Source organism: Pygocentrus nattereri, chromosome 25, assembly GCF_015220715.1.
Source record: "Pygocentrus nattereri isolate fPygNat1 chromosome 25, fPygNat1.pri, whole genome shotgun sequence".
NCBI lineage: Eukaryota > Metazoa > Chordata > Actinopteri > Characiformes > Serrasalmidae > Pygocentrus > Pygocentrus nattereri.
This window is the reverse complement of record NC_051235.1, coordinates 28,439,210-28,466,738: the sequence shown is the minus strand read 5'-3', so window position 1 is coordinate 28,466,738 and position 27,529 is coordinate 28,439,210. Positions and strand designations below refer to the sequence as shown.

At 43.0% G+C, this 27,529-nt stretch overlaps 2 protein-coding genes across 2 annotated transcripts in view; one reads left to right on the top strand and one right to left on the bottom strand.

Annotated features, from left to right (window-relative positions):
- Positions 1-44: 44 nt before the first annotated feature.
- Positions 45-16,618, top strand: spg7 (SPG7 matrix AAA peptidase subunit, paraplegin). Its single transcript, XM_017721650.2, has 17 exons — positions 45-572; positions 1,587-1,689; positions 2,835-2,918; positions 3,016-3,257; positions 5,105-5,244; positions 5,340-5,442; positions 5,542-5,667; positions 7,972-8,134; positions 9,021-9,194; positions 9,537-9,661; positions 9,781-9,883; positions 10,723-10,833; positions 10,921-11,036; positions 11,562-11,718; positions 13,597-13,760; positions 13,865-13,942; positions 15,857-16,618. The coding sequence occupies exons 1-17, from the start codon at positions 387-389 to the stop codon at positions 16,070-16,072; spliced, it is 2,391 nt and encodes a 796-aa protein (XP_017577139.1). The 5' UTR covers positions 45-386; the 3' UTR covers positions 16,073-16,618.
- Positions 16,619-18,989: 2,371 nt separating this feature from the next.
- Positions 18,990-27,529, bottom strand: part of cdh15 (cadherin 15, type 1, M-cadherin (myotubule)) — a 28,761-nt gene continuing 20,221 nt past the window's right edge. The window contains exons 10-15 of the mRNA XM_037534310.1: positions 25,936-26,078; positions 24,930-25,163; positions 24,573-24,815; positions 23,156-23,301; positions 21,627-21,821; positions 18,990-19,697 (exon numbers count right to left, since the gene is read on the bottom strand). Coding sequence (XP_037390207.1) covers positions 19,497-19,697; positions 21,627-21,821; positions 23,156-23,301; positions 24,573-24,815; positions 24,930-25,163; positions 25,936-26,078 — 1,162 coding nt within the window. The 3' untranslated portion in view covers positions 18,990-19,496. The remainder of the gene's footprint in view (positions 19,698-21,626; positions 21,822-23,155; positions 23,302-24,572; positions 24,816-24,929; positions 25,164-25,935; positions 26,079-27,529) is intronic.

Sequence of the window (27,529 nt, the reverse complement as noted above, 5' to 3'; positions counted from 1 at the left end):
ACCGACGGTGAAAGTTCGAACGAAGATATTTCGAAATCCTAGATACGCAACACGACGGACATCTGTGTCAATTTAAGCAGACTTGTTTGCAGCTGATATTTGCAAAATATTATTATTCATTCACTATCTCTTGTAGAAATTCGCATAGTCTGTTTTAGTCCGAGTCGGGCGAAATAGCAACAATAGCACTCCGGTGTGGAAGTGAGAGCGCCGTCAATCTCAAATATCTTTGGCTGGTTGGTGTTGAATAACAGTTATGTAGCTGTAGCTGTAGCGTCGGGCCAGAGCTTGAACAACGCGAGGGCCGTTTTAAAGATGGTGTTTTAGCCGAGGGGCTTATTTCTCACGTAGTTAAAGGAGGAGACGGAGCGAGAAAGCGCGGAAACATGGCAGCGCTGCTGCGGCTCGGGAGCAGATGCAGTAAACACGTCGGCAGCCGCCGCAGCGCGCTGTCTCCGCTTCTCCACGGAGGACGCGACACACCAGGAGTCGCTCCATCGTGCACGAAGTGTGGGTGTGGATGGCTGTTTGTCCAGCAGCCCAAACGTGGCCTAAAGTCAGGAGTCATTCAGGTGAGGCAGCTCGTGATTGCGAGAGACTGGAGCCAGCTCGCTGTTCGACATTTCCCCGTTCCACCTTAAATAGCGCGACTGTAACTGGCGCATTTAAGGTGGAACGGTAACATAAGCGAGTGAATAAGAAGCTTGGGAAGGGAAAGTGGATCTGTGGTAGTTTACTCTTCACAATGATGGTTCTTTAAGGGTTCTTCCGTAAAAGGAGTGGTTCTGTTTAGAACCATGGCCTTTATTCCGCGTGCATGCTTCAATGGTTCTTTTGGTTGTGGTGTCAAGACTAAGCACATCCACTTTTTGCTGCTTTTCAAAAAGGTTCTTAAAAAGACATTGGTTCTGTTTAGAACCATGAGTTCTGTATAGAACCATTCAATGCTTAAATTGTTCGTTGCATGGTGAAGTGGCTCTTCAGGTTGATGGAGAGTGTGTTGTATATGATCTCTTATATAATCTCTGGTTCTGTATGGAAGCAAAGGGGGTTCTCCGATTGTTAAGATGCCAAACTTGTAAGAATAGCAGAACCCTTTTTGATGCCCTATAAATCCATTTTCAGAAAGGTTCTACATGGAACCATATACAACACATTGTCCGTCAATCTGAAGAACAGTTTCACCATGGGAAGGGAACCGGCCTTGTGACCTGAAGGTCGCCGGTTCGATCCCCAGAGCTGACAGTGCGTGACTGAGGTGCCCTTGAGCAAGACACCTAACCCACAACTGCTCCCCGGGCGCTGAGGACAGGGCTGCCCACCGCTCGGAGCAAGTGTGCTCACTGCCCCCTAGTGTGTGTGTGTGGGTGTTTTTCACGGACGGGTTAAATGTGGAGGTGAAATTTCCCCGTTGTGGGACTAATAAGTATCACTTAATCTTAAATGTTCCGATGTAGAAGTCACGGTTCACATTAAAGCCATTTGTTTTACTAAAGAACTCTTGAAGAACACTTTACTGAGAGAAGAGTGTGATCGCTGCGTTAACTCTACTTATTTAGTGCTGTGTCTTATGTTATCTTGTACAGCAACTTCTGAACAGACCACTGAGTCCAGAGTTCCAGGCGCTGAGCCGAGCTGTGTGCAGAAACGGTCTGGGAACTAATCCGGCGGGATTGTGGAAAATTCTTGGTAAGTACTGAGTTGTTAAGTAGTGAAGCTGGTAAACAAACCACAGCACCAATGTAAGCAGCTTGCTGCTGTGTGTGCCTCTGAATTGAGCTCCTGAAGGCCTTTGTGACTGGCTGATGAGCTGATTCAGGTGTGTTAAAGGGCCTGTACTGTCTGTCATTCTCGTTTACTCCTCTTGATCTCCACTTATTTGGAGCGGTCCTTTGTAGATGATTAATAAACTCTTAATAGATCATCAGTAACACATTAACAACATCAGTGAAGTAGCAGTAGAGAATCATCTGAATTCACTGAAGTAAATATCTTGTAGATGTTCTGTTGATACATTACTGACATCCCGGCCCTGATCCCGCCCCTCGCCCCGGCCCTGATCCCGGCCCTCGCCCCGGCCCTGATCCTGGCCCTCGCCCCAGCCCCGATCCCGGCCCTGATTCTGGCCCTCGCCCCGTCCCTAATCCCGACCCTCGCCCCGGCCCTAGTCTTAACCCTAACTTTAACCTCAACTCAAAATCTAATCGTAACCCTCAACCTGGCCCTAATCCTAACCCGCACCCTGGTCCTAATCCTCACCCTGGCCCTAAACCTAACCCTAACTTTAAACTCAACACAGAACCTAATCCTAACCCTGGCCCTAAACCTAACCCTAACTTTAAACTCAACACAGAACCTAATCCTAACCCTGGCCCTAAACCTAACCCTAACTTTAAACTCAACACAGAACCTAATCCTAACCCGCACCCTGGCCCTAATCCTAACCCTCATATGTTTTTGTCGTGCGACTGTGTCTGTTGAGTGTTTGTTTCATATAAAAGAGAAATATAAAGCATCACCATCTTATCAAAAACAGTCATCATTTATTTTTACACAGCAGTTTTCCAGCCTCTCCTTATCCACCAGAATAAAACAGGCTGTTACTGTGCCTTAAGACTGATATATGTAAATGAGCTCTGTTCTGGTTGACTGTCCTGTATTGCATCTCATTCAGAAAGAAGCCTGGGCTGAAACACTCCTAATAGCTTTGGCCTGAATGGGCTAAACTGTAGGCTGTTATGTGTAAATGCGTCGGTTGTCATCGCAAAAACAGAGCTGAGCGTTCTGAAGCGTCGTTTACATTAATGGGCTTGAGTTTGTCTCCTTCCAATCAGGTGGTACATATTACTTCAGCACATCTTCTAGAAGACAGGAGAAGAAAGATGGAGCGAAAGGGAAAACGCCTGAAGAGGACGAAGGTACCTACATATGTCGCGTTCTCTTTTTCACGTGATCATTCTGGTAGCACGTTATTATTATATATCGTTTGTTTGTCTCGTCGTGCCTCGCTTTCAGAGGAGAAGAAGAGACGTGAGCAGGAGGATCAGATGTACCGGGAGCGTCTGCGGACCCTCTTTATCATCGCCGTCATCATGAGCCTGCTGAACTCCATCAACACCAGCGGGGGGAACATATCCTGGAACGATTTTGTGAACGAGATGCTGGCTAAAGGAGAGGTATCGCGGGTGCAGGTCGTCCCAGAGAGCGACATCGTGGAGATCTACCTCCACCCCGGAGCGGTCATCTTCGGCAGACCGGTGAGTGTTCTCTTTGCTGTGGAACAGCACTAAACCTGGGCAGCCCAGAAGATTTACAGCACGGCTCTGTTAATGGGCAGCGAGCAGGGGATCGAACCGGCAACCTTCCGGTCACAGGGCCAGTTCCCTGACCTCCAGCCCACGACTGCCTTTTTACTTTAAAAAGAGCTCTTTTTACTTTAATGTTATTATCATTGTTGGTATTGTGTTTGTTTGTTTTTAAGGTGTTTAATCTTCCCATCACAAAGGCCCAGTCCCATTTCTTCTGTTCACTCCTATCCCTTGTTTTTGAGTGTCACCCTAACCCCTTGGATCAGAGTTAGAAGGGGTAGTGGTTGAAATCTTCCTCTCTGAAATGGGACCCTCAAATAAAAAGAGCATCACTTCATTACCAGCTACCAGCGCTGCTCTGTAGGCGCCCCTGCCCGTCTGCAGTGACTGCAGAGGAGGGAAAGTTGATGGTAAAACTTGTTCAAATTTTCCTGTTCCACCTTAAATGGTGCAGCAGTTATATTCTGGCGCTTCAGGCGTCAAAACTGCTGGACTATTTAAGGTGGAACACGTAAGTTAGCCAGCTGCTGAGACGTTAGCATTTATTGTTAGTGATTTATTAGTGATGTTTTTTTATGCTTGTTATGAAGAAAACGACTAGAATACATTGAAACAACATTAAACTAAGATAAAACAGTGGTTATCGCAATTTGACGCATTTTTAACAGAGAAAATTCTCACATTTGTGGGTTTCTTTGGTCGTTTTTTCAGCCGTCATGCTGTTTTTTCTGTTTTTCTCATAACACTATTTGGAGTGAGTCTCTGAAAAACCTCATTTTGGAGGGCCATGTAGCCCCAACGCGTTGCCCTGCTCCTCTATTTCAACAAGAAGAAGAATCGGGACACCCTACCCCCCCAGAGTGAACACGCAAAACTAAGGGCTAAGGGTTTAGAGGTAGGGGCGAGGGGTGAAATGGGATTGGGCCTAAGAATATCTGATAATATCTATAATGTTAGGGTTCAGGCGTAACATTCTGACCATCTCCTTGTTTCTACGCTCACCGTCCATCTTATCAGCTCCACTTACTGTATAGCTGCACTCTGTAGTTCTACAGTTACAGACTGTAGTCCATCTGTTTCTCTGATACTCTGTTACCCTGTTCTTCAGTGGTCAGGACCCCCATGGACCCTCACAGAGCAGGTACTATTTCGGTAGTGGGTCAGTCTCAATTCTGCAGTAACACTGATATGGTAGTGGTGTATAAGTGCGTGTTGTGCTGGTCTGAGTGGATCAGAAACGGCAGTGCTGTGTGAGTTTTAAACTCTGTGTCCACTCACTGTCCACTCTACTAGACACTCCTACCTTGTCAGTACACCTTGTAGATGTAAAGTCAGAGACGACAGCTCATCTGCTGCTGCACAGTCTGTGTTGGTCATCCTCTAGTCCTTCATCAGTGGTCACAGGATGCTGTCCACAGGACGCTGTTGGCTGGATATTTTTGGTTGGTGGACTGTTCTCAGTCCAGCAGTGACACTGAGATGTTAAAAACTAACACACAACCACCACGTCAGTGTTACTGCAGTGCTGAGAATGATCCACCGCCCGCATAGTACCTCCTCTGTGAGGGTCCATGGGGGTCCTGACCACTGAAGAACAGGGTAACAGAGTATCAGAGAAACAGATGGACTCCAGTCTGTAACTGTAGAACTACAAAGTGCAGCTGTACAGTAAGTGGAGCTCATAAGATGGACAGTGAGCGTAGAAACAAGGAGGTGGTCAGAATGTTACGCCTGACCGGTGTATAATGACGGTAGTACATAATTATGCAGAATAACTGCTCTGCTCTGGTTTGCAGAGACTTGCCCTGATGTACCGCATGCAGGTGGCCAACATTGACAAGTTTGAGGAGAAGCTTCGTGCTGCAGAGGAGCAGCTCAATATAGACGCTAAGGACAGAATTCCAGTGTCCTACAAGCGCACAGGCTTCTTCGGGAAGTGAGTAGCCGCAGTTTAAGCTGCCGATTTGTAAGACGTAAGTAGTGATTCAGCTCCCCTGGTAATGATATGTATTTGGTCTGTGCTGATGGCAGCGCCCTCTACGCTCTCGGTATGGCTGCTATTGGCGTAGCAATCCTGTGGTACATCTTCCGCCTGGCAGGGATGGGTGGACGAGAGGGGGGATTCAGCGCTTTTGTAAGTTCTGATGGTTCAGAATTTCTTCTAAGTGATTTTGTTTTATTGTCTGTGAGTTATGTTTTGATTTGCTACTTTATTTTCCCTTCATATTCTCAGAATCAGCTGAAAATGGCCAAGTTCACCATTGTCGATGGGAAATCAGGGAAAGGCGTGAGCTTTAAAGATGTAGCGGGGATGCATGAAGCCAAGATGGAGGTGAAGGAGTTTGTGGACTACCTGAAGGTAAGCAGACTGTCGGTGGAAGTGGCCACTTTATTAGAAACCCCTCACTAAAGCTTGATGTACAGTCCCACCTGATCACTTTTAGCCGTCCTTCATCAATGGTCACTTTCTGACCACAGAATCACTTTGTTCTATATAAGCAAACGGGCAATTGCAGTATACAGTTGAATGCAAAAGTTTGAGCGCCCCTGGTCAAACATGCGAGTAAGTGCTAATTTTAGTGACCAGTTTTTGTTTATTTGTTGAATTTAATGTGTTATGTAAAAATGGCACATTTTATATTTAATTTTTCTTATGTTAAATTCAGAAATTATGCACTCAAAAAACATATTTACGTTTGTTCCCTGTATAGAATGTGTTTATATTGTCCACCCAGAAAATCGTCATAATGCGAGTATTCAAATTTCTGTATACGACTGTAATAAAGATATATCTATATTAAAATACACAGTCACATACACTCACCATAGGCAATGTAGCATGTCCTGCGATGGACTGGTGACCTGTCCAGGGTGTATCCTGCCTTCCGCCCAATGACCGCTGGGATAGGCTCCAGCACCCCCCCGCGACCCTGAGGGAGAAGCGGCTTAGAAAATGTGTGTGTGTGCGTGTGTGTGTGTGTGTGTCAAAATATTCTAGAGTAAATGTAGCTGCAGTTCATACCCAACTACTTTCAGCCCCCCGAAAAAAAATACTGGACCCCTGCATATTTGGTGCCCACCACTAGCCCCCAATCATTTGACACATTTCCCTTTAATTTATTTTACTCTTTTTTTCAATTAACCACTCGCCATGGGGTTTTAATGAAAGGACAATTATGGCGGACGGTGAATTAGGGAGAGTCTGTGATAGATTAAAAAAGTAATAAGGATAGAAATGGGCAGCGCACAGCTGAGAGTAATGGACGTTTAAGCAACTGAAACCATTCTGGAAAAAAACTGTTCTGATAATGAAATATTATGATTAGGCTTATATGTGGTAAAGTAACCTTAGGCTGGAATTAAAATTCCCTGGCCACTTTATTAGAAACCCCTCCTTTGCAGCTCCACCTTGCTGGTGTACGGTTAGAGGCTGTAGTCCATCTGTTGATGCACAGGTTGTGTTCGCCATTCTGTAGTCAGTCCGTTTCTGACCACAGAGCTACTCTTGTCTGGATATGTTAGAGGGATGGACCGCTCTCAGAAACAGCTGTAATCAGGCCTGAAATATTGGTCTGAACCAAAATACAGCCTGAGAATTTTTGTCCCAGCCTGACCATCATGTTTTGTCCAAAACTGACCCAAGTACAACAAAATCCTGCCTAAAATGAGCCAAACGGGTCCATCATCACCTATAAAACACTTTCCCAAGCAGACTAAATGTTCTGTTGGTGGCACAAAACTCTCTTTTCCTTAATCGGTTCACTGGGCCTCTCATACCAGCACCACACACGCTACCATCCCAGTCTCACTGCTCTGCTGATGGACACCTACTCAAATACTATCTGGACGACAGCTGTCCTGTGGTCATAAACTGGCCAGTGTTTAATAGAGTTGATACAGTCTGTAATGCACCTGTATGGTTTCTTTATTTGTTTCTTTATTTGTTTATTTTTAGGGTCCCCATTAGCCGCTATCAGAATAGCCACGATTCTACCTGTGGTCCGGTAGACATACTGTACATAACAGTACAGTGCAACAACAGTCGTATAAACCATGATTAACCATTATATTATAAAACGCTATAAGCTGTCCAAGGAATGTGCAACTACAACTGCTACCTCACCTGTCTATTGTCTATTCACTGTTTTAGAATATATAGTTTTATAGTCCTTTTTTCTTTATATTTAAGATTTATTTTCCCCTTAAATCTGCACTTTATATGTTTTAGCCTTATGTTTAAATTGTTTTGTACACTGTGCAATGAGAATAAACGCATCTCATCTTATGAGTTAAAAAAACAGAACAAAAGACATGAAAAATATATATTTACATCAAATAACATAGTACAATTTAAAAGATAAAATAACAGTAGAAAGATGATTGAAAACGGAAAGAAAGAGGTCGTCTCACAAAGACCTCAGCCGACCGTATTCTGGTGAGTATCTACATCCCTGCCCACCATGAAACTCCACCGTAGTGTTGTTTCAACTTTCAAGGACCTAACAGATCTTTAAATGTGTGAATGTGTCTTTTTATCAGTTTGTTAAACCTTCTTTTCCCCTCAGTTTCAAGCATTGAGGCTGGTAGAGAACTGGTAGGGAAGTATTTTTAATATAGTGAAGCCATGAAGCAAGAGGAGGTCAAAAACTTTGTTTGTTTGCAGAATCCAGACAGATACCTGCAGCTGGGGGCCAAAGTCCCTAAAGGCTCTCTGCTGCTGGGGCCGCCGGGCTGTGGGAAAACCTTGCTAGCCAAGGCGGTGGCTACAGAGGCCCAGGTGCCCTTCCTGGCCATGGCTGGCTCAGAGTTTGTTGAGGTGATTGGAGGTAAGACCTCAACTGCCACTCTTTAACCCTTTAACACCTGGAGTTATTGCTTTGATATACATTTGATTTACATTGCATACTTATGACAATGTAATTACATTACTACATGTTTGTATATGTAGTTATATAGTTAACTTTATTACACTGGATTTGCACCCACAGGTTCTGCACTGCCGACTTTGATTAGATGTCAAAAAATGACAAAAAAATGACAAAACACAGCAAAATATAAAGGATGGTTGATCTTTACATGAAACCAGACGATACAGTGTACGTCCTTCTCATCAGAAAGCAGTAGTTCCTCTTTTTCTACCTACCCTTTTCTACAAAGTAAAGGATGGGAATGAAAACATGATTAAAGTGGATTTTAAAAGAGGAGAAATTAATCATTATATTTGAAATCATTTTAAATATTAAATTGGGGTAATAAAGTTACAGGAGAGAAGTGCAGTAGAGCTAACAGTGGTTAAACTGAGCTGAAAGCTGCTCAGATGGGAACGTTTTCAGCCTGGTGTGTCCAGTAAGTGTCTAGTATGGGGCTATTCTGATGCTGTCTGTCCATTAGTACCATTTAAGAGCAGCATAGTAGCTAAATACTGCTTCTCCATGTCTTCACCTTCAGCAGGACTGACTAGTTCCTAATGATCTGGGAGTTCTGCTCGGCTCGTATCGCTGCAGCATATCAGATAAAAATGCTGGTCCTGCGCCATTGAGTGATTTATAGACCAGTAATAATACCTTCAACTCTATACTGTCTTTAGCAGGTCTTTAGCAGATCTTCAGTGTGCCCTCACAACCCCTGAAGCTCTTAGATGACTCCTCATGCCACAGTGAAGATGGTTCTGGGTGGTTCTTGTGTAAATCTGAGAGATCTGTGTTACTGTAGGCCTCGGTGCTGCGAGGGTGAGGAGTCTGTTTAAAGAGGCGCGGGCACGCGCCCCCTGCATCGTCTACATCGACGAGATCGACGCTGTTGGCAAAAAACGATCCACCAACATGTCCGGCTTCACCAACACGGAGGAAGAGCAGACCCTCAACCAGCTGCTGGTGGAAATGGACGGTAAGAGGGAAGAACACTTTAATCGCCAGTACAGTATATAATATAAAATATAAAACTTCTCTGAAACGATAACTTTAGAGGAGAAGGAAACACATACTTTACCTTTAATGTAAGTCAATGGAACCAGACTTTTATCCCAGTCATTTTGGGCTGTTTCTTTTTGTCCCTTCATCATGAAATTTACATACAATATAAAGGACAACATGTATTTTCAAAATTATGGCAAAAACTGAAAAACGTCAAAAGTGGAGATACAAGGTTTTCTACCGACAACAGCCATATATATAATTGCATGAAGATTTATTAATAAGAAGTTTATTAATTCTTAATTCTTTCTTCCAGGAATGGGTACCACCGATCATGTGATCGTCCTGGCGTCCACCAACCGAGCAGACATTTTGGACAATGCACTGATGAGACCTGGCAGGCTTGACAGACACATATTTATCGACCTCCCCACTCTCCAGGTACCCTGTGTGTGTGTGTGTGTGTGTGTGTGTGTGTGTGTGTGTGTGTGTGAGTGAGAGCTGTTAATGAGCTGAATATTCAGTAGAAGCTGAATAATCTCTGGTGGCTCTTTTTCCAGGAGAGAAAGGAGATATTTGAGCAGCACTTGAAGAACCTGAAGCTTTCCCAACCTGCTGATTTCTACTCCTTACGCCTGGCTGAGCTCACACCAGGCTTCAGTGGTGGGTTTCCTGTTCACATACAGTCACTTGTTATGTAGACCATACGTCATATAGATCACACGTCTACTGTCATTCATTATTACTGCATCATCTAATAAATGGCACTGAATTAACTGTAAATTTTACTGGTGGTTGTTGCTACCTTGTAGCTCGCCTTTTCATTTTACTGCGTTTTACTGTTTAATTATATTTAATTTGAAGATGCTGAAATGACCCGTAAAAATGGTCCAGAGTTTCTTGTTGGGAGGAAAGGCTTGTTCCATTAACTTCCATTCAAATTCATTAACATTTTTCCTTCTCCTCTAAATGGATATATGAGGTTTTGTCCTGACAGTAGGGCTGGGTGATGTAACTTTCCTCGGTAGACATATAAAAATTTGCAATAAATGTAATGTTAAAGTCATTTTCCCATTCCACCTTAAATCGAGCAGCAGTAACATCCTGGCTCTTCATGCATCAATACAGCTAGAATATTTAAGGTGTAAAGGGAAATTTAGCTAGCTAGTTACCGAGACATTAGCATAGTACTAGCAATTTTTTAAGCTTGTTATGAAAAAAATGACCATAATGCACTGAAACGACATTAAAATAAGATAAAATAGTGGTTATATAATTTTTTTAACAGAGAAAATTCTCACATTTGTGGATTTCTTTGGAGTTTGACCCTAAAAAACCTCAGTTTGGACGGCCATGTAGCCCTAACACTTCACCTTCCCCCCAGACAAGAATCGGGACACCCTACCCCTAGACGTGAACGTGCAAAGCAGGGGGCTAAGGGCTCAGTGTTTGGGGCAAAGGGTGAAATGGGATTGGGCCTGACTGCATTGTTTCTGTTCCAGGTGCCGATATTGCAAACATCTGCAATGAAGCTGCCCTCCACGCAGCCCGAGAGGGCCACAAGTCCATTGACACCTTCAACTTTGAGTATGCTGTGGAGAGAGTTATCGCAGGTAGCGCAGCAACGTCTGATTCACTGTCCGTCTTCCTGCTGTGAGCTTTTAGTCCTGATTTGTGTTGGTGGTGTGTGTGATGTGCAGGCAGTGTGAAGAAGAGTAAGATCTTGTCCAAAGAGGAGCAGAGGGTGGTGGCCTTCCACGAGTCTGGCCATGCTCTCGTCGGCTGGCTGCTGGAGCACACAGAGGCGGTCATGAAGGTACACAGCACTGGAATGGAGTAAAAAAAATGTATTTATGGTCAGGAAACTGAGTTTGATCTCTGGTGATGCCACAGCCATCCGTAAGTGCAAGAGAGCATGATTGTTCTCTCTCTCTCTCTCTCTCTCTCTCCCCTTTGGGTGGCTAGGAAGGTCCAACCTCTCTATTATGAAATGAATTGTGGCTGATTTCATGTCTTAGTGGAAGAATTGTGTTGGCCTAGCCCCTTCCAGCTTGGTAGCATCATAAATCTAGATCTATAGCATCATAGATAGATAGCATCATAGATCTAGATCACAGACTTTTTGGGTTCTCATTGTGGGCATCCATGCATTTTTTTATACGAAATGTTAAAGATTTGTGTCTCGTGTTTGACAGAATGGAAGTGTTATTGGTGAAGCTTACAACAACATTTTGCCCACAATGTTTGTCAGGTCATTAACCACTTTTCAAGATGCTCTACAGCTATTAGAGAGTTGGAGCACATTGTGTTCTAATATTTGGGTTTTTGTCACCCTGGTCAGGTGTCAATAGCTCCCAGGACCAACGCAGCTCTGGGCTTTGCTCAAATCCTGCCAAAGGACCAGTACCTGTTCACCAAAGAGCAGCTGTTTGAGAGAATGTGCATGGCCCTGGGTGGAAGAGCCTCAGAAGCCATCACTTTCAACAAAGTCACCACAGGTATGGACCATACATGAAGAGTTTCTTTCCAAAACACAGTATATAGACCACTTTGACAGTTTTTTTTTCATGATGCATGTTGTTGAGAGTGAAACAGGGTTGGAAATGAGCTTTTTCGTCCGCCTGCCACTGTGGCTGGTGGATCCCTAAATCTTACCAGCCACTTTGCTGTTTTAACCAGCAGCGTGTTACTGCCTGTGAAAATAATACAAGTAGATGGACATCAAAGATGAAAACTTACTTGCATTGCCATTCGTGATTACCTGGATGACTCATGGTCTTTTATGGCTTCAAATTTTAGGTTTTTAGTCCCAGTAATGACACTATTAGTTCTTTAACTGGCATCCAAAGCATGTTGACAACATACAGAGCAGAAAATTGGGCCTCATTAAGTTTTTCATTGAATTTGTTCTCAACAAAGGTTGTAAATCAGATTCATGACGTGTTCTTAAACCACAGAATTGTTCACACCTTTGTGCTCTTGACTGTGTGTAGATTCTGTTATTATCTAAAACAAACCCAAATAAGAAAATGCTGGTGAATGTCAGAGTCTTTGTGAAAACTGTGTAAGTGGGTTTTAAGATGAAATTTCTTCGTAAAAACGGTTGAATGAATGAATGAGGCCCATTGTCTGGCTTGCCTCTTCGTAAACTAGCCCAGTCCCAAGACTGTCCATTGTTGGCTCTTCTCCACTTCTATTGTAAAAAGTCTTTTTCCTTCACTTCTTTGGCCGGTGTCTCCTCCTGCTAGACTTTCTCTGCAGACCTCTTAACCCCTGCAATGTGACGCCACAGTGCCTTTTGTTTGTTTGCCTCACCTACTTGACCTGAGGTGATTCTTTCTAAGCGTTTGTTACTAGTTAGAGTTTTATGCTCAAGTTTCCTCTGTAATCCTCATTAAAGTATCTGGACTTGCAGTTCAGTCTGCATTGTGTCACATCGCTCTGTTACCATGCTATTTTTATTTACATGCCACTGAGGCTGGTAGGTTGAACAAATCTACCTGCCACTACACAAGTGGGTGCTAATTTCCAACCCTGGAGAGGAAATATGAATGCTATATTATAAGTAATTAATACCAACTATGTTCCCATTATATGCCAGCTGTAGTTCTTTTCAGAAGTGGATATACAGCAATTTGGAATAAAACTCTTCAGTTGTTTGTATGTGCTGGTACAGTGAGACCACATTGATAATCGGTGATTGTTTTGCACTTAAATTTGCAAATAAACATTTTAGAATAAAAAAAAAAGTTATGACGAGTAAAATGTTAAATAAATATTCAGGATTCTGCAGTTTCAGTATCACTACTTAAGCAAATAAGCAAAAATGATCTTGTTGAGGCCTGATTTTTTTTTTTTTTTTGACTCATCTCTTACATCTGAGGTGGATTTGGTCTACTCATCAGAGGCTTTTCCACAGACTTGTGGAGTCCATGGCAGCTCGAGTGCACACTCACATTAAAGTAACAGAAATATTTAAAAACTGAGAAATTCTGAAATTTATGTTACATTTTCAAAGATTTAACTGTTCATTCCATTTTTATGCTGACAATACAATTTGTAAGGAAAATCATTCTAATATATTAGAAAAGAATTCGAAACTGTTCTCAGACTTTTGGACCACATGGTATATGTATGAACATCACACGGTAAACACTACAGAAGAAAAGACATCTGTTGGGAATCGATCCAAACGCAAACCTCAGAGCAAAGTAAACTTAAGAAGCACCACCTAAGCATTAAAGTAATGACTAATGAACGATTTAGTAACTACTATGAAGCTAGTGTGTAGCTTTTGAAGTGTGGACCTTCATACAGATCCTTAGAGTTTAAGAGAGAAGCTCATTGTGGCTCCTTTTTTTTTTGCACTCGTCCAGGTGCTCAGGATGACCTGCGGAAAGTGACGCGTGTGGCCTACGCGATGGTGAAGCAGTACGGCATGGTGCCCAGCGTAGGTCAGGTGTCCTTCCCTGAAACAGAGGAGCAGGGCGCTGTTGGACGAAGACCCTTCAGCCAAGGTCTCCAGCAGCAGATGGACCATGTGAGTGGAGAGTCCCAAACCATGTGTACTTAGCTTAGTACAAAGATCAGCGCCAAGAGCTGCCTCTGATTTAATCCACTGACTGGGCTCTCTCTGCTTTTCAGGAGGCTAAGATGCTAATTGCACGGGCTTATAGGCACACTGAGAAACTACTGCTGGACAACAGAGATAAACTCATAATGGTGAGTTCAGTCTGCTTGAGGTGTCTCCGAGCAGAATGTCGTGTCAACAATAATAATAATAATAATAATGTCATTTTTATTTATATGGCACTTTGGGGTGGGAATCTTTAGGCATCTTACGATTCGATTACAATTACGATTCAGAGGCTGCGATGTGATTTAAAACAATTATCGATGCATCTTGATCTTTTTTTTCTATACAGGGTTTCTAATTTCTCACTGTGTGATGAATTTGTACTGAATTTACTTCCAATATCTTTCATTAATAAACCAATGGAAGTGGTGTGGCAAGTAAACTGGAAGGCTCACATTCACTGCTCTTGTTTGGGGCACATAAGACACTGCTGCCACTGAAAATGCAGTTACGGTGAAATAAGATCCAGCGGTAATGGATGTCCATGCAACACACATTACAGCCGTCCTACCAGTTTCCTTTAATGATTTTATAACTTTAGTGTTGGTCTAGTTGTAGGGAGAGGGGGGGGGGTCTATGAACTGTTAGGGCTTGGGTTCTATGGGTGTAACAATTCTGAAACCGAGACCGAAACCGCGATACAAACGTCTGAGGTCTCGTGTCACAGTTCCTGAAGATGAAACCATGATGCCTCCCCCAACCTGCTGCTGCTGCATGTGCAGCCTGTTGAGCTCTCCTTGCATCACAAATGTAACGGAACTCATTTTCATTTCACAGTTAACACTATAACTCATTGTGGGTGATATACCAGTGGAAATTTTTTTCAAGCTATTAGTTTTTGTCATTAAACGTTTACCACTACAGACGTGAATGCAGATAACGCGATACACAAATCCCTCACCACTCATGTAGCGAGTTGCATTCTGAGGCCCAGTTTGTCAGAGGAGCAGACATCAGATTGTAATGAGCTAAAGGGGGAAGGACAGTAGAATTTAAAGCCTGTCTCTTGGGGTTTGCTGTTGGCCAGTAATGTAGTGAGTATTAAAACGTGAAAAATAGCCCAAAAATGATTTTGGCCATGAGCACCTAAACCGATCAGGCAAAACATTTAAGATATCTCCTTGTTTCTCCACTCATTGTCCATTTTATCAGCTCCACTTACTGTATAGCTGCACTTTAGTTCTACAGTTACAGACTGTAGTCCATCTGTTTCTCTGATACTCTGTTACCCTGTTCTTCAGTGGTCAGGACCCCCCTGGACCCTCACAGAGCAGGTACTATTTGGGTGGTGGATCATTCTCAGCACTGGATCACTAACACTGATGTTGTGGTGCTGTGTTAGTGAGTGTTGTGCTGGTGTGAGTGGATCAGAAACAGCAGTGCTGTGTAAGTTTTAAACTCTGTGTCCACTCACTGTCCACTCTATTAGACACTCCTACCTTGTCAGTCCACCTTATAGATGTAAAGTCAGAGACGACAGCTCATCTGCTGCTGCACAGTTTGTGTTGGTCATCCTCTAGTCCTTCATCAGTGGTCACAGGACTCTGCTGGCTGGATATTTTTGGTTGGTGGACTATTCTCAGTCCAGCAGAGACACTGAGGTGTTTAAACATTCCAGCAGCATTGCTGTGTCTGATCCACTCAGACCAGCACAACACTCACTAACACACCACCACCACGTCAGTGTTACTGCAGTGCTCCACCAACCAAATAGTACCTGCTCTGTGAGGGTCCATGAGGGTCCTGACCACTGAAGAACAGGGTAACAGAGTATCAGAGAAACAGATGGACTACAGTCTGTAACTGTAGAACTACAAAGTGCAGCTATACAGTAAGTGGAGCTGATAAAATGGACAGTGAGTGCAGAAACAAGGAGGTGGTCATGCCAGGTGTTATGCCTGATCGATGTACTTCTTTGAATATTATTAAGATAAAATATAATTAGTGTGTGCATTTCAAATTCAATGCATAAAATTTAATCTGCTGTTTTTTGCCTGTAGCTGGCGAACGCTCTTCTGGAGCGTGAGGTTGTAAATTATGATGACATCGAGGCTCTATTGGGACCCCCTCCTCACGGGCCCAAAAAGATGATTGCCCCCCAGAGCTGGATCGAGGCAGAGAAAGACAAGCAGGACACAGGAGAGGAGGAGCCTCGCCGACCCCAAAGACCCCTAAGGAAGGACGAGGAGGAGGAGGTCAATCTGGGGCCGGTATGAAGCCCCCAGTACCCCAACCCAAGGCACCTAGATGGGAGGAAAACACAAGAAATTGTGGAAACATGAACTGTTTAGCTTATTTTGGAGAAGGAGCGCTGCAGAGTGGTTTTCTGTGCTTGTAGGAGGATCCGTTTGTCTGTTTAGCAGAAAAGATAAACACGTGTTTATGGAAGATCCTTTTTTGCCGGTGATTTTGACCAGACATGAGGTTTTAAATATCATCAAACTGATTGATGCCCGTTTATAGAAAATCACTGCTAAGCTTTTTTTTCCCTACACAATAGAGCAGCAACAGAGTAGCCTAAAGCAGCTGCCAGCTTAAATTACTGAGCAATGAATATGCATTAATTTAATGAATGTAGGCGGCACATGCATTGTTTGTTTATTGAGTTGTTGCATCCGAAGAGATCAGGCTCCTGTGATTAGCCTCATTATAAAATATATACACAGATTAGGCGTCACATTATGAGCACCTCCTTGTTTCTACGCTCATTGTCCATCTGATCAGCTCCACTTACTGTATAGCTGCACTTTGTAGTTCTACAGTTACAGACTGTAGTCCATCTGTTTCTCTGATACTCTGTTACCCTGTTCTTCAGTGGTCAGGACCCCCATGGACCCTCACAGAGCAGGTACTATGTGGGTGGTGCTTCATTCTCAGCACTGCAGTAACACTGACGAGGTGGTGGTGTGAGTTGCGCTGGTTTGAGTGGATCAGACACAGCAGTGCTGCTGGAATTTTTAACCACGTCAGTGTTCCCGCAGTGCTGAGAATGAAGCACCACCCAAATAGTACCTGCTCTATGAGGGTCCAGGGGGGTCCTGACCACTGAAGAACAGGGTAACAGAGTATCAGAGAAACAGATGGACTACAGTCTGTAACTGTAGAACTACAAAGTGCAGCTATACAGTAAGTGGAGCTGATAAGATGGACAGTGAGTGTAGAAACAAGGAGGTGGTCAGACTGTTACGCCTGATTGGTGTATAATGTCAGAGTGAAAAACGTAAGTACCACAGATTGGCGGTTATCAGGTGGAGGTGTGAAAAGTGCAGCGATAAAAAAATCTTATTTTATTCGACGATACGTTGAATAAACTATATTTTGTGTACTTCTTTGACTTTTACATTCTTTTTTTCCAATCCAAAACCATTGTAAGGTATTCATTTATTCTTAACTGAAAAGACAATTTTACAAAATACATCACTTCAATTATTGGAAGTCTTATATGAAATAAATATTAAAACCAAAAAAAAAAAAAAAAACACATTCAACCAAAAGATCCACAAACAAACCAGCAACAAAATATTTAGAAAAAGGAATTATGGCTGTATCAGTTGAGTAAATGTTTAAATTCTAGAAAAAAAAGATCATGTCAAACTATCCTTACGCCGTGTTCACCCATCAGACACCTGTAAGATGATGTGGTGGGTAACATTTGATGCACTTATGGAGTAAAATGCAATTTTATGTACAAAATTAAGGCATAAAAAAGTATCACAAAATCAGTGGATTAAATGAGTCAACTTACAATGTTCCGTTCGTAATAAAACCAGTCAGTGGATCAGTCTTTAAAACAGACCTGCTCCAGCCATCAATGCAGTTACGTTCCTTTTGCTATACCTACACATCCAGCAAACCTCTACATTCGCTACCTTCCAGCAAAAACAACCAGGAGAATCTACAGTGCTGGGCTAAAATCAGAGACCACCCTTTATTCATTTCATTTGTTCTGCCATAATATTTTTGAGGTGATTAGAAGTTTCCAAAACTGGAGTTTTAAACTGACTAAAAGCTATGGAGAAAATGAGGCTCCTAACAACCACCTGGAAGACCTGGTAGACACCAAAACTACCCCATCATGTAAACAGCACTGAAAGCTTTCATCTTTGAGAGAGAGGAGAAAATCAAGCTGCTTCAGATCTGAAAACATCCACAGAAGTTTCTGTCCATCCTTCCACTGTGAGAAGACCACTCAGCGCTGTGGAGCTGATCAAGAAGAACCTCACCGAGAAGAAATGTTTGCACTAAAACCTGGAAACTGGACGTCTGAATTGTCGGGTTTTATGGACGAATGAGTCTAAAATGTGTGTTTGGATGGTGAGAATCCCCGAACTGGTAACTTTACAGGAGAGGAAAAAAAACCTGCTTTACTTTTAATGGAAGTGAAGGGAACCAGAATATTTTCCAAGTCATTTTGGACCGATTTTTTTGGCTCATCCATGAAATTTATACACAATGTAAAGAGCAACAGGCATTTTCAGATTCTCAAACTGAAAAGCGCCAAAAAAAATGGAAATATGAGGTTTTGTTCCGACAGCAGCGATATATTTAACGGTTCTGTGTAACTTTAGTAAATTCATCTTTTCTGTTTTTTTCTTCTTATAAAGTAAACGACTTGATAGCTGCTTTGACTGGAAATAAATAAAGTGGGGGCTCTGACTTTGACAGCACTTTACGCTTAAGTTAACGTTTATTCACAGTCCCTTATTTCTTGTTGAGCACGTTGTGCTTGTGTGCCGGCTATCGGACGAATGCGCCACTGTTCTTAGCACATTCATCATCTACACTATGTCCAAAAGTGTCCAGGCACCCTGTCTACTTAGTGAAATAGGCTACTTTAAGTGTTAAATTGCACCAACAGCTTTATAATATCCACAGAAAAGCACTGACCAACAGAACGGGACACAGGGGGCAGCCACACGGGTCTAAAGACACCATGCTCAATTCCAAGCGTAGGCTGGAGGGGTATAAAGCCCCCCCAGCACTGGGCTGTGGAGCAGTGGAGCTGTGTTCTCTGGAGTGATGGAGCTTAATTCAGTACCTTTGGGATGAGTTGGAGTGATCCAGAACTGACCATCCAACATCAGTACCTGACCTCACTAATGTTCAATCAAATCCTCACAGCAATGTTTGTGTGAAGCCAGAAGAGTAGAGGCTGTTACAGCAGCAAAGAGGGGACAAACTCTATTAATACCAGAAGTAACAGTGGATGAACAGGTGTGTACAGTCTTTGGGACACGCATCTGTCCAGGCAGGTCTTTGTGTAAGGCTTTTAGAAAGCTGGCTCTCTGATTAGTATGTATAGACGCACTTGCGCTGCTGTTTGTGTGTAAGGTGAGTCATCGTGTGCCGGCGCTCGTCACATCAGCGCGGTGAAATAGCTCACTGGTCCGTGACGGGACGGGGAGAGAAAAACGGCTCGCGCCGTCTCTGACATGACAGCGGCGACCTTTCGCAGGAATACACCAGAGGGGAATACGAAAACGCTCAAATTCAGTCTAGCAGTACCTCGATCAATGATCCACACACATCCTCCCATCCTTATCAGCAGGGGCCACAAATGTTTAGGATGGGGAATGTTCACATGTCCTGAAGGCTTTGGAGAAGAAGAACCGAATGCAAGCTCTGTGTAGATAAATGGGTCTAATCACTGGCGTACATGTTGGCCAGTTTCTTGAAGCGTGGTCCCCAATCATTGAGGTAGTCGTAGTCTTGGTCTTCCTCTGAGCCCATGGAGGCTATAGAGCTCAGACTACCTGCCAGGGAGCCATCTCCTTCGTAGTCATAGATCAGGGCTGTGTCGTAAGGAGGCATGTTGGGGTCGTTGTCTGCAGCGTCCAGACCCTGTGAGGGACGACATGGAAAAAGAGAGCTGTGACTGCTGTGGAAGGAAGGGAGGTTGTACAATGGAGGGGTTTAACTGGACCTTGTTTTGGGGTCTTGGGGGCTGGCAAAGTTATTAAACCTTTTGGACATATTAAAAAGTGTACACTTGTCTAATCCAACCACATGAATTCCAATGAAATAGTTTTAATTGTTGGTCCAGCATGAGAGAACCAGCCCCCAGTGAGGCATAACATTCTGACCACCTCCTTGTTTCTACACTCACTGTCCATTTTATCAGCTCCACTTACTGTATAGCTGCACTTTGTAGTGCTACAGTTACAGACTGCAGTCCATCTGTTTCTCTGATACTCTGTTACCCTGTTCTTCAGTGGTCAGGACCCCCATGGACCCTCACAGAGCAGGTACTATTTGGGTGGTTGGTCATTCTCAACACTGCAGTAACACTGATGTGGTGGTGGTGGTGGTGTGTTTGTGTGTTGTGCTGGTACGAGTGTATCAAACACAGCAGGGCTGCTGGAGTTTATAAACACTGTGTCCACTCACTGTCCACTCTATTAGACACTCCTATCTTGTCAGTCCACCTTGTAGATGTAAAGTCAGAGACGACAGCTCATCTGCTGCTGCACAGTTTGTGTTGGTCATCCTCTAGTCCTTCATCAGTGGTCACAGGACGTTGCTGGCTGGATATTTTTGGTTGGTGGACTATTCTCAGTCCAGTAGTGACACTGAGGTGTTTAAAAGCTCCAGCAGCAGGAGGTCTGAACTTATTTTCGCTCAGAGGCACCCAGACTTTTGCATATGACTATATTTATAAAGAGTTTTTCATTCAAGGAGCCTCACATAATAAAAACAATGACATAATGACAATTTACTAAACTCAATACAACTCAGTGTGTAAAGTTTACGCAGATAACAGCATAAACCTTTTTAAGCTCTAACTCCTTGAGACCATCGGTGGTCGCCACAGCGGATCATCTGCCTCCATCTAGCCCTATCCACTGCCTCCTCTACTTTCACACCAAACATCTCCATGTCCACCTTCACTACATCCATAAACCTTCTCTGAGGTCTACCTCTTCTCCTTCTACCCGGCAGCTCCATCTCCAACATTCTTTGCCCAATATATCCACTATTCCTCCTCAACACATGTCCAAACCATCTCAACCTGGCCTCTCTGGCTTTATCTCCAAACTGCTCCACCTTCACCGTCCCTCTGATCTGCTCATTCCTAATCTTGTCCATCCTTGTCACTCCCAACGAAAATCTCAGCATCTTCATCTCCGCCACCTCCAGCTCAGCCTCCTGTCTTTTAGACAGAGCCACAGTCTCCAAACCATACATCATAGGTGATGTCATTTTAAACCCTTATAATAAAAGAAGCTGAACTCAGTTTGTTTTTCTACTGAAAGTCGACCCGTTTTTCCCCAAATCTGGGCTCTAAACTCTAAACAGACGGCGTCTCTTCAGTGATCTGCTCTGGAAACATTACTTTTAGAAAATAACAAGAGCATCGGAGATTTTTGGCTTTCGGCAGTAAATTGTGAGCATATAGTGAAATGTGGAGATCATAAAACACACGTTCTGTTCATTTGAGGGGAAAAAATGAATAAAAGATAAGAATTGACATTTATTTCATGCAGTTACTGAATAATTTACCTTATGATTTGTTCTCGTAAATTCAGATGGACAAACCAAAATATTCCTGGAGAATAAGAGTTAATTTACAAATACACAACGTTAAGCGATTATTAATGAGAGGAAAGAAGAAATCTGCTTTCCTAAAGAAATCAACTGTAAGTCAGAGTTCCCTTCTAGAAAAGCCACTCTGTCCTAAATAAGAGGAGCTTATGAAGAGCACTCTCTCGTCCTCATGCCTTCCACTAAGAGTGAGGCTGAGGTGATTTGTGCTTCTTCCTTCTCACTCACATCATTGATGAAGTCCTCGATGTCGGTAGGGTTGGCTGGCCTTTTCCGTGGATACCTCGGCGAGGGCAGGTTATACGGCGCGTCTTTCCTGAGTGGCTGGTTGTGTTTCGGGAGGCCGGAGCCCGGCTGGCCAACGGTTTCAGGGGGAGGGACCATGTCACTTGGGGTCCGCAGAAGATCAATGTTGAACGCATTCTGGAAAAGTGATGTTAATGCGATTCATTTTGGTGATTTGGTTTGTTAAAATTCAGTTCACAGTACAGAGACTCACTGCTTCATTCCCAGTATAGGCAGCTGATGTACACAAACTTATAACAGTCTTATTTAAAATTTACCCTCTGTTCTTATAAACAGTGTGTCCATTATTAGCCTGCTGGGCTGTGAAAGATCATATTTAACCGATTTAATCAGAATCAAATATGTACAATATTCTTGATTTAAATTTGCAACAAGCTGCAGTAAAATGAAAAGCTGAAATCTGAAAAGGTACCATATCATAAAAACAGCCCACAACTTCTCTCAAGATGCTCAAACCCCATCCCGGCCTTCATTAAGGTTGCGCAGTGTTGCTGATGTGGCTTAGGACACAGTATGGTTTACTTTGCAGTATAAAAATGAACAAAACATCTGTGTAGCTGTTGTGTTGTGATCATTCCGAGTGCCTTGCAGAATCAGCTCAATTATACTTCACAACAACAAATTTGCATGACTTTAACGAAGACCTAGATGAGATTTGCGTGAATTGCGAGTTTTGGGGAGAAATGTTTGAAAAAGATTTGGGTGACTTTTGACTTATAGTGCAACATTAGCAACATTAGCCTTGTAGCTGCAGTTTAAAACTAAAGCAGCAAAACGTGTCACTTGTTATTTTTTTTCCATCAAAACTATTCCTTAAACCAACAATCGTATATTAACATCAATTACTTTTAAATGCTAATTTTGCATTGGTCCTTATGGTCTGTGAGCTTGACTGAGCACAAATCTGTAGAAATGTTTTGAATCAGTCCAGCCACATAGCTGAAGAGGGAGCTTTTATCACTTATTGTTAAATGAATTACATGTTTGTTCACAAAGGATAACTTTTTTAAATAACATAACAGAAAATCTATTATTTCTACATTTAAATTTCCCCGTAAAATATAAAACATACCAGTCAAACGTTCTGTGGTATTACTTATCACACTAAATTTCCTTGCTGGACACGAATGGGTTAAAGGTATCTGGTCTGTCCGGCTGTGGGACTGAATGGAGCCTCAGTGTGTCATCTGGATTCCCCCAGCTAATTCAGCATCTCTAACTCACACCCAGACTGTATCGCTGTTTCACATTCATATGCCTTACACTCACCACACCCCACCTGCTGCTGTCCACTCCCTGGCTGGACCCTGCCAGCTCCACACAGCTGACTGTTTCAAACTAACTGGCCCTGACATTCAACTCATGGCTCCCATATATTAAAGCACACACACACACACACACACACACACACACACACACACACACACACACACACACACACACACACACACCTCATCCTCCTCTCCTCCGCCCTGCTCATCGTAGTTGAAGACGTTGTCGCGCACGTCGTCGTCCGATTCGCCCACCAGCAGTCCTCCTCCTTTCTTCAGGCTGCGGTGGGTGCAGCTCCTCACAGCCACGGCCAGGAGAAGCAGCACTGAGAAAAAAGATACATATAAGAGGTTTACAGGTGGCCTGTATGTGCTACTGTAAACTAATGCTACTTAAATAATCCAGGTAAAAGCATTAAACACCACTGACTTTGGTTGTTTATTTGTTCCAAATATTTTGAATATTTTTCTTGCCTCTTCGTATGTTTTGTTTAATTACTCTTGTTCATAATTTTTTATTTTAAGTACATTTTAATGAGTGGTTGGTTGGTGTAGTGGGTAACACCTCTGCCTTCTATGCTGTAGACTGACCGCTCACTGGATATTTCCTCTTTTTCGGATCGTTCTCTGTAAACCCTAGAGATGGTTGTGCATGAAAATCCCAGTAGATCAGCCCGTCACCAACAACCACGCCACGTTCAAAGTCACTGAAATCCCCATTCTTCCCCGTTCTGATGCTCGGTCTGCACTTCAGCAAGTTGTCTTGACCACCTCTACAGGCCTAAATGCATTGAGTTGCAGCCATGTGATTGGCTGATTAGCTATTTGTGCTATGCAATTGAATTACCTAATAAAGTGGCCAGTGAGTGTAATATACACATACATACGTACATACATACATACATACGTGTGTGTGTATGCGCGTGTGTGCGTGCAAAAATAGATAAAAATTTTTTTCCAAATAATTCTGCACCATTTCTCTTGGTCCGTTCATCATGAAATTTTGACACATCTTAAAGGGCCTTTTCAAATTATGGCAAAAAATGAAAAACTCCAAAAATGGAGATACAAGGTTTTGCCCCCAATAACATTATACAAACATTATATAAACAACATTATACAACTGAATTAGCATTAGCAACCACCTGGGATACCATAGTGACAACTTGGCATACGCCTCAGATTACGCTGTAATGGCCGAACAGCACTTTAACGATCACCTGGGATACCCTAGCAAAGCCTACAAACAGCCTAGCAATACCCTTAGTGACTACCTGGGATTTTATAGCAACATCTTTGTCCAGCCAGCTTAAATGTCCATTCACACACTTTTCCCTTCTAGTCATGCTTTGAATTTTAAGTGCGGTCTCAAACCTGTTGATGTACCACGCAGTCAAACAGACACGTGATTGTAAAGTGAGAGAAGCAGAAATAAATCTGAACTATAACTCCACAGTGAACTAGGAAATTCAGTTAAACTAACAGCATGTAATTGAAATGACATGTACAGCTAAATGACTGTAATAACACTAGACAAGCCTGGGATGGATGAACTGACCCCAACTGTGGAGTTCAAAAGACACTCTTGTGTACTTACGCAACAGGAGAGCAGCGCTGGCCATGATGATCATAAGGGCGATGAAGCTGATGCCCACTTTTGATCCGAAAATGGCTGCAGCTGTGAAGGCCGTGCACTGTCCAGCCCTGTCACACGGGCACACTGTAACGTTGACCAGGGCGTTGGAGGAGCGGGCAGGGGAGCCTGAATCCGAGACAGTGATGGGGATGGAGAACTCACCCCAGCCAATGTCAATCAGAGGCTGCAGCATCGCGTGGCTTTCTGGAAATGAGAAAAATGCTGTGTTTATTATATTTAATATACAGTACTGTGCAAAAGTCTGGGAAAAATGAGATTTAAAGGTTATTTATCAGAGCTTCTTTGCTCATTTTTTACCATTGAGTGGTATGATGGTCCAGTTGGCAGCCATGTCTGCATCAGCCATCTCGAAGCTGAAGGGGTCAGCGTGAGGAGACAGGTCATTGTCCATAGCAGTCAACAGCAGACCCAGCCGGCCAGGCTCTCTGTCACTGCACACGGTGCCGCTCAGAGGGACCAGAACAGGTGGGAAATCATTCGTCGCCCACAGAGTGATCTCCAGCGAGGCCGTGGCTGAAGTGCCACCAGCATCTGAGATGAGGGGTCATTTGGAGATGAGTGATGGGCAGTCAATGATTAATAACAGCTCTAAAGGTCAGTGACACTAATGATCAGTGTGTGGGTCCACAATTTGGCTCCTCACTCACAGAATTACACAACATTTGACATTTTTAAAACAGTTACTCACCAATTTGCAGTAGCAACCAAATTTATAGCTACTAAATAATTTTAAATCATTACTAAAAAAATACATTGTAGTTACTCAATAATTCGTAATGGTTACTGAGTAATTCATAGTGGATACTGAGTAATTCATAGGGGTTACCAAGTAATTCATAGTGGTTACAGAGTAACTCACAGGGGTTACCGAGTAATTCATATTGATTGCTGAGTAACTCACAGGGGTTACTGAGTAATTCATATTGATTGCTGAGTAACTCACAGGGGTTACTGAGTAATTCATATTGATTGCTGAGTAATTCATATTGATGGCTGAGTAATTCATATTGATGGCTGAGTAATTCATATTGATTGCTGAGTAATTCATATTGATTGCTGAGTAATTCATATTGATGGCTGAGTAATTCATATTGATGGCTGAGTAATTCACAGGGGTTACTGAGTAATTCATAGGGGTTACAGAGTAACTCACAGGGGTTACCTAGTAATTCATATTGATTGCTGAGTAATTCATAGTGGTTACCGAGTAACTCACAGGGGTTACTTTATCATTTATAGTATTTAACAATAGTGATTACACAGAGTTTACTATTAAACCTGTCCCATATAATCAGACACTCACCCAGGTCAGTGACCTTGACCAGCGCTGTGTATTTGTTGTTCTTCACGTAGGGCGAGCGGATGTTGAAGGTTCTCCTGGCAATGATCTCTCCAGTATCACGGTTGATCCGTAACCACCTCTCAGGATCATGAGTAATCTCAAACCTGAGGTAAAACAGGAAAACAAATCTTTAGGGAGCTCTCAGATAGACGGCACAGGTCAAACATCAAATGTTCACTCCACAGAGCTTTTCTCAGCCATAATCCAGACTGAGTTCACTTTGCTGCACAACAGCCCTTAAAATCCACCCCAGCACAACATTTAGACCAAAAAAATCTTCTAGCATTTAGAGCACTATGTGATGTTAAGTGTTTGCTCACTTTAGATTTTTACCTGACATAGTAAATCATGCAGGTCCATGTCTACACTCTGATGAACACTACAGTTTCAGAGATCCCAGTTATTGCAGAAGCACAATTTTAGACTGTAAAAAAACGCTGTAAATTTACAGAAGCCTACTGTATTTTTTAAATACAGTAGATTGCTGTATAGAATGATATATTACTAGAGATACAGCTCCAGCGTCTTGTCAAAGAAATGAAAGCATTCGATTTTACAGTAATTTTTACAGTAATTACAGTAATATTGGTAAAAAAAAATTTACAGTGTACTTTTTTGGCTAGAAGCCAATGTTGTACACAGCCATGTTTTAGGCAATCCAGCCGAATGAGGAATCCTGCTAGGTTAAATATTAATATCTCTATATTACACGCCACAATGTGTTACGGGACGGTGGGCAGGCGGACCCAAGTGCAGAACTGAAACCCAGCAAAAAGGGTAACAAGATATATAGGGGCAAGTTATATATAGGGGCAGTTATTATTGTTGCTAGGGAGGCAACCCAGACCCAGGTTTGAACCACCGCTGTAATGGTCGGCGGTCCACGGCGTTACTGCTGCACCACTGGGGTGCACAGGGGGCCACAGGCAAAGCACCTCAAGGAAGGCGGAAATGAGAACGGCAAACCAAGGAGACGCCAAGCGCGGCGTGCTCAAACAAAGGCCGAGTTAGAGAAGGGTGAAATAAAAGACAAACAGAAAACAAGGCACTTCCTCTGCGAGTGTGAGAGGAAGGTCAGCTTTAGGTTCAGCCGGTTTGCTCTTCAAGGAGCAAATACTTTTGCACGGCTTAGATTTTTTTTAGTTGCTGTGAGTAATTTGGGGGCAATTACTCTCTTTTTGTTTTTTGAGACAATTTAATTTCTCAGCCCTCTTTTATTTTCCTTTTTGGTCTTGGGGCAGTTTTGTTTAGTTTCTTTACCTTCTCAAACACTATGTACCGTACCGGTCACCCCTCTACAAAGGTGTGACAAGCACTGTCATTTACCACAGCCTTAAGTAGGGGAGGCCACAGGTGTGTCAGGTTAGTCTGATTAGTCCGTGGCTCCTCGCCGCTGTCGCCCTCTACTGGCAGCAGGCGGGGCCGGCTGGACCCTTAGACAATGGAAATAATAGGGTTTTAATTAGGGTTTTTGTGATGTCTCTACCTATTTCTGGTTATTTTTATTATTTTATATTATGACATAACCCCTTTTACATTGCAAGTAGTGCTTTTT

Excerpts from the sequence above, each read along its gene's own strand:
- spg7 (XM_017721650.2), top strand. The coding sequence starts at position 387 with ATGGCAGCGCTGCTGCGGCTCGGGAGCAGATGCAGTAAACACGTCGGC. Across the intron at positions 3,258-5,104 it reads CGGTCATCTTCGGCAGACCG|AGACTTGCCCTGATGTACCG; the intron begins GTGAGTGTTCTC and ends TCTGGTTTGCAG. Across the intron at positions 11,037-11,561 it reads ACACAGAGGCGGTCATGAAG|GTGTCAATAGCTCCCAGGAC; the intron begins GTACACAGCACT and ends CACCCTGGTCAG.